Source organism: Ptychodera flava, chromosome 14 (genome assembly GCF_041260155.1).
Source record: "Ptychodera flava strain L36383 chromosome 14, AS_Pfla_20210202, whole genome shotgun sequence".
Classification (NCBI taxonomy): domain Eukaryota; kingdom Metazoa; phylum Hemichordata; class Enteropneusta; family Ptychoderidae; genus Ptychodera; species Ptychodera flava.
In genome coordinates, this window is record NC_091941.1 from 3,804,591 (window position 1) to 3,810,845 (window position 6,255).

At 39.2% G+C, this 6,255-nt stretch overlaps 1 protein-coding gene across 1 annotated transcript in view; it reads left to right on the top strand.

The window, feature by feature from the left end:
• Positions 1–1,127: 1,127 nt before the first annotated feature.
• Positions 1,128–6,255, top strand: part of LOC139148996 (uncharacterized) — a 5,480-nt gene continuing 352 nt past the window's right edge. The window contains exons 1-2 of the mRNA XM_070720484.1: positions 1,128–3,210; positions 5,310–6,255. The exon at positions 5,310–6,255 is cut by the window's right edge and continues 352 nt beyond it. Coding sequence (XP_070576585.1) covers positions 2,193–3,210; positions 5,310–5,356 — 1,065 coding nt within the window. The 5' untranslated portion in view covers positions 1,128–2,192 and the 3' untranslated portion in view covers positions 5,357–6,255. The remainder of the gene's footprint in view (positions 3,211–5,309) is intronic.

Consider the following 6,255-nt stretch of genomic DNA (forward strand, 5'->3'; position numbering starts at 1 on the left):
ATTTAAACACTTGACGGGTGTAACAGTTGTGCAGACATGTTTTCAGAATGTACATGTGGTCGATGACTGTGGAAATCAGATATAATGGCCACACATCAATTAACCCTAGTTCACTTGATATCATTTGAGATTTAATTGAAAATTTTTGAATCCTTGCTCGGACAATGCAGAGTCTTAACCTGGAAAACCTTGTTCAGCCCTGTACTGTTTTTTAGCAGTTTGTGTTATAGCATATCCTGATATAATTTACAAATGTACAATCAAATGGATTTATTTGTTTTTTCAGTTGATTGGTTTCCAAGACATTGCAATTTTCCACACGGTTGAACTCAGTATTAACGTGCCAAATGTTCTTCCAGTACATTTGGTCATAGACCCTTAAAAAACGAAGGGTCTATGATTTGGTCGAGTTTTTCTGGATTTCCATTCTGAATATGCAGAATCAGTATTTAACCAATAGTTACCGCATTAATGGTTTTATTAAACGCCAAATTAAAAAAAGATTTATCAAAAATGACCTGGCTCTTTTCGAAGAGTAGAAATGTTTGCCACCGGGTGAACCACAAGATATATAGGCTGATGGACTTTGACTTTCTGTTGTAATTTTTACTTCAAAATATTTAGCATTTTATATACATGTACGCTCAGACAACTGTCATAGACGATATTAGTAACCATGAATTTTGCACGCTGTCATGAGTTTTTTGTTCGTCAGTTGTACATACCTACTCGCTGGATAGCGGCCCCAGACGCGTTTAATAGTGCGACACGCCATAGTCATCAAAGTCGGTTTCAAAATCAATTTTGAGTTTGTCTGGTGATATGTTGTATTGAAACCGGATCATGAAAATAAGCCAGCATCCTAGCACATTTACGTGCACAAGCTTATATGATAATTGGGGTCAAAGAGCAACATCGACCATAAAGTTACATCAACTTTGCAGGAAAAAGAATACCGTCTCTCTTGGTGTCAGGAACATGAGTAACTTCTTCGAGGACACTGGGACATGGTAATTTTTAGCTCGTAACACCCAACTTTCATAGCTGGTACCCCCTTCTGTAAGAATGAACGAGCCCATGGAGACATAAACCTCCAACAAAGCTAATGGCAACAATGCTTTCGTTTTATTTTTAATGGCTTACAATAATCACTCCTTGCGGTATAAGGAAGGACTCGAGAAGGGACGTTTCAGTGTTTGTTGTGCAGTATTTTGACCAAGAATTCATCGGCTGACGAGCCCCAAGCCTACTACTCAACGGTTTGATGTGGTTTGTCGCTTGAAGTAACGTTGCACCTACTCAGGTTTTGAAACCTGGCATCAAATCACAATCTGACATGTCCAGCAAGCATACGACAAGGCATTCCACTGAAGTAGCGCAGCAGTCAGTACATTGGAGTATGAGCAACAATTTACATCGGCGTTAGAAGATTCATCAGGATTTGAAGATACCCGCTGCTAACAAAGTTTCCTTTCTATAAGGTTATCAAAGAACAACATTAGTTGCCATTGTATTGGCTATTGTAACACTCTACGTTTTCTCCTACCCTGGATCGATTCAAGTTTTGGGGGGTACACAAAGGCTTAATTCTGGCATCACATTATAAATATTTTATGCTGTTTAAACCCTCTCGTTACTCCATGTTTGCTTGCGGGATCGATGTCACTCGATGACTCAAGACGGAACACGAAGAACGTTTCCAGTACGTGCCGACACTCAGCGTTAGTGTTTTTCACCTGTCAGTGTGTAGTGTGAACAGTGGGAGACGTTCTCACCGGCCACGGAAGGGTACATCTGTACGTCGTCAGAATCGCTGATCGGAAGAAACGCGCGTTTGATCATTGGTTACGTCCCAGGCCAAACGACCAAGCTTTGTAACGCAGTCAAGTTGTTATTTCTGCTTGAATAACTTTATTGTAAGTGTGACTTTCCGACTCTTTCTGTAGTTATATTTACAAGAAAGCACGCAGGATAGTCACTTTCGCCCGTTATACTAGCAGCTGCTGCAAGGTTTTACCCTGTGAATTTTAGTTGGTGAAACGACTTGTAAACATTTGTTGACCAAGCTACAGTACAGGGAGCCGACAGGCCAAATATTTCTACCTGCATGTGTTTTTGCAGACAGCTATAAATGCATTGAGATCATTACACGGTGCAGCTAGTCTCTATGGCAGTTTCAGAGACAGGTGGATATGCCGTCTACAAAACAACAGCATAAACAGCAGCGGCTGACAGAAAACACCATGAAAGAAGGTTTCTTGCCGGCGATAAGTCAGCCCCATCACAGCGACGACGAGAATTCCGATAGCGGCGACGACGACCCGATTCTACGATTCGCCCGGCATCGGCAGTGTCGGAATCCACGCAGAAACAGTGAGAACAATCGCTCGTCATTATCCGACAGTTTCGTCCTGCCGCGGATTAATGCCTCACCGGACGATGACGACGACGTCTCCGTGGTGAGAAAATCTAAAACGCAGCTCAATTTCTACTCACGGCGGAAAGGGCGGACTGCTTTGCCGGCGTCGAAGAGTTGCCCCGTATTATCGAAGAGTGGTTCGTTGGAGTTCGCGGATTACGAAATGGATTTCATGTCTATGTCATACAATGTCAGCGATTTCAGGAACAGGGGTGGCATGCCAAGAAAAGGAAACAAAGAGAACCGCGATCGGATCAGTAAGAGGAAAGACGGTAGGAAGAACAGTGACGGGTCATCGCCGAGAGATGGTGACGTTAAAATGGAGACTAAATTACCTGATATTTTCTCGCACGACTCGTCAAATTTGACATCGGAGACGGGTGTCAAACTAGCTCGGAATAGAGACGAGTTCGCCTCCACATATCACAAATCACAATCCACGGTAGCCAACGGTTTGAAATCCATTCCCTTAAAGCGCAATTCAAACAAGGATACCAACAGAAGTACTCAAACCAAGGCCGGGTCGTCCGAGACAGCGGCTAACTCAAGATCGCTGTTCTCTGTAGGAGGAAATGACGACGTGTCGTTAGCATCAGGGGATAGTGGGGAACCTCCCTGCCCCGGTGCGTTTGAATGGGAAGAGGAAAGTGCGACCGACGTGGGGGACTCGAATGATGGAAATAGTTGTGATCTGCATGGAAAAAAGCAAGTGGAGATATTGTCGAAGCAAGCGAAAGGCAAATCGAGAACTGGGAAACAATCGGAAAAAACAAAGGAAAGAGAATTAGAAGGTAACGTTATATCCAGTGCCAGCGAGCTGGCTGGTGACCCTGAGGTCGATGTGAAGTGCCGAGTCTGGCTTTCAGAGAGTAATAAACGTTGGTGACCAGGAGGGACATTTCCATGACATTTATAAGCCGACACTAACGATGATGATCAATTTACACATTTTTGCGTTGATTGTATATATTCAGAATTGTTTGTTAGTTCGTTCATGGATGATATGACTACAAACCGCCCAGGGACGAAAATCACATGTTAATATTAGGGATCGTTTTTTAAATCCAAGCGGAGTGTTCAGCCGAGGAAGGAAAACATTGCAAATTATTTAATAAGGATCATTGTCTTTTCATGACTAATCATTGGTGAATACTATTGTGTGAGGTTACGCCACGCTAAGCCTGACTCCTATCCCACGGACGCGATATTAAAAATGTAGATTGTGAATATGCACTATGGCTTTGAACGCGTTAGCTGGATAAGATTGCAAACAGTAGGCCCTGTTTCTAACAACAACCACAGATTAAGCCGAATTGAAGTCTTTTGTATATGTGACCAGAAATCCCTAGAATTCTAACAAGAAAAGTTGACTTCACTGCTTAGCGAGTTGCGTTGTCTCTTTGTCCACTTTGTGTTCCCGAGGGAAATCACCAACATAATCCGACTACACTGTTAGAGAACTCTTTTTGTGTACCAGAACTTGAAGCAATTCACATGTTAGAAAAGAAATTGAATTCAAATTGGAATCAATCAGCTTAGGCATTAATGTAAATGAAGTGATTGATAACATGAATTAATATGTTGAGAAATACGCATTTCATGCAATAACCCAACAGGTTTTTACACCAATGAGTCGCTTGTGGCGGGATAACATGGAGTCCAGTGTGTACTGTGTATATATATATAATATATATATATATATATATATATATATATATATATATATATATATATATATATATATATATATATATATATATATATATATATATATATATAATTATATATATATAATTCACAGTATTGCAGAGCAGGATATTCCCAGTGAATTGTGCGACGGATTACTAAATGATTATAAGAACTAGCATTGAAAAGAAACACGCTGACACTCTTATTTCATGCGACGTTTTGAATATAGTATATATATATATATATATATATATATATATATATATATATATTATATATATATATATATATATAGTGTGTCAAAAGATATATATATATATATATATATAGTGTCAAATATATATATATATATACATATGTAAAGTGTGTCAAAAGATATATATATATATATATATATATATATATATATATATATATATATATATATATATATATATATATATATATATAGTGTCAAAAGGTCGCATGAAAGTATGATCCGTAGTAGGTTATGATAATTTGTCTCAATCGTTGACACCGAGGTTTTTGTCTGAGAAATTTTAAGTAAGTATATATGTATACACGATGAATACTTGGTTTTTATTCCATTGGGACATACCCACCCCTTTGATAAGCAAACCTCAATTAGATGAAATGGGATTCTTTCGGTTCAATGTTCTTTGCATACCTTTCATTAAGATATGCCGGGATTGTTCAAACAGCGGCTTTTCAGAAAACTGTAGTGTTGTCAATTAATGTCAGCTGTTTAAATTTATCTCACGAGTCTTTAATATTGTAGATGAAACTCACCATTGTTGATCGTAGTAATTCAAACCCCCCCCCAACCATCAGTAGAACACAGTACAGCGTTCCCCGAAAGTTGTATTTCCTATCGTCGTTTTTCCTCCTTGTCTCTGTTAAACTTCAAACCATAACGAGAACTCAAATATTAGTCTTTCGTTTTGACGATATAACGCAACTTTGCTAAACTTCACGTTTAGCGCCCTGCATAGTACAAATTTTATATGACGTCATCAAAGGGCAGAGCATAAAATAATCGGGTCCTAACCATTATTGGGGACAAGCAGCTCACTTGTAAACAATTTAAAGTAATTATTCTGTGGATAGTTTTCGTCCTTTGATGGTACCCCCGCTGTACAGGTTTACCTAGCGTCTGTTTCAAACCAACATGAATGACAATACAAAATATTCTGTGTTTCAGTGACGGGGAAAGGAAAAAACAAGAACGCAAGATCTGTCTGTGACTGAGAAAGCCCGCGATATAATTCGGACTCATTTCCCAATGACACGTACAGCCATAGTACCATACGGTGCATGTTTAGTGTTGCCACAGTGCAACGTTGACAACTCTACAATATCCTATTTGTTGTTAAAGACACTGGGAACGGGATTCAGTTTCGCAAACTTGAAAATATCACCATCTTCGCTGGCTTGTTAATGCAATAAGTTTGCAGTTTTACATGCACGCTTAATTCAGACGATATTTTTTCTCTGAACGATAAAATGACAACCAAGCAGATTAGGAAGACTTTACAGCAACAAAGTCAAAACTAGTCAAGAAAATCTTATTCGATCCTTTTGTTTCGTTCGAGCGAGTGCAATTTCTTGAGAATATTCCGTAGCGTATGTCTCAGAACATTTCCTTTTTATGGGAAAGATCTTTTATTAATTTATATTTTACAAGTCAAGTGTTACCCCACTTTTTGAGGGTTAGTGTTCAGCAAAGCAGTTTTGAACTCGACGGTTTCTGAGAAGACAGTCTAAGAGGATTTATTTTTCAAAAAATTGTAAATATTATAGTGCCTAGAGAGATTTTTCGGTGGGGTTGTGGCGTTCCGTTTATTTCATTCAGTTTGTAAACTTAGACCTATCTGATGGAAGAATTTTATTTCTTGAACTGAAACACTACCCTTGTTTATTAGATAAACGATGTCACCGTCGGAAGAATATGAGCGGTTGGACATGGCTTTTTTCTCGGGATGACATCACCATACAGTTCCAACAACCCTATCTCTAATCATTGTCATCTATTACATGTAATTGCGTGTCTGACTCGAGGCAAGACACAATGGTAAGATACTATACTCCGCCAATGTTGTGTTAGTTGTCGTCTGTGGCAGTCGTCGGATATAAAACTTGTGACGGAC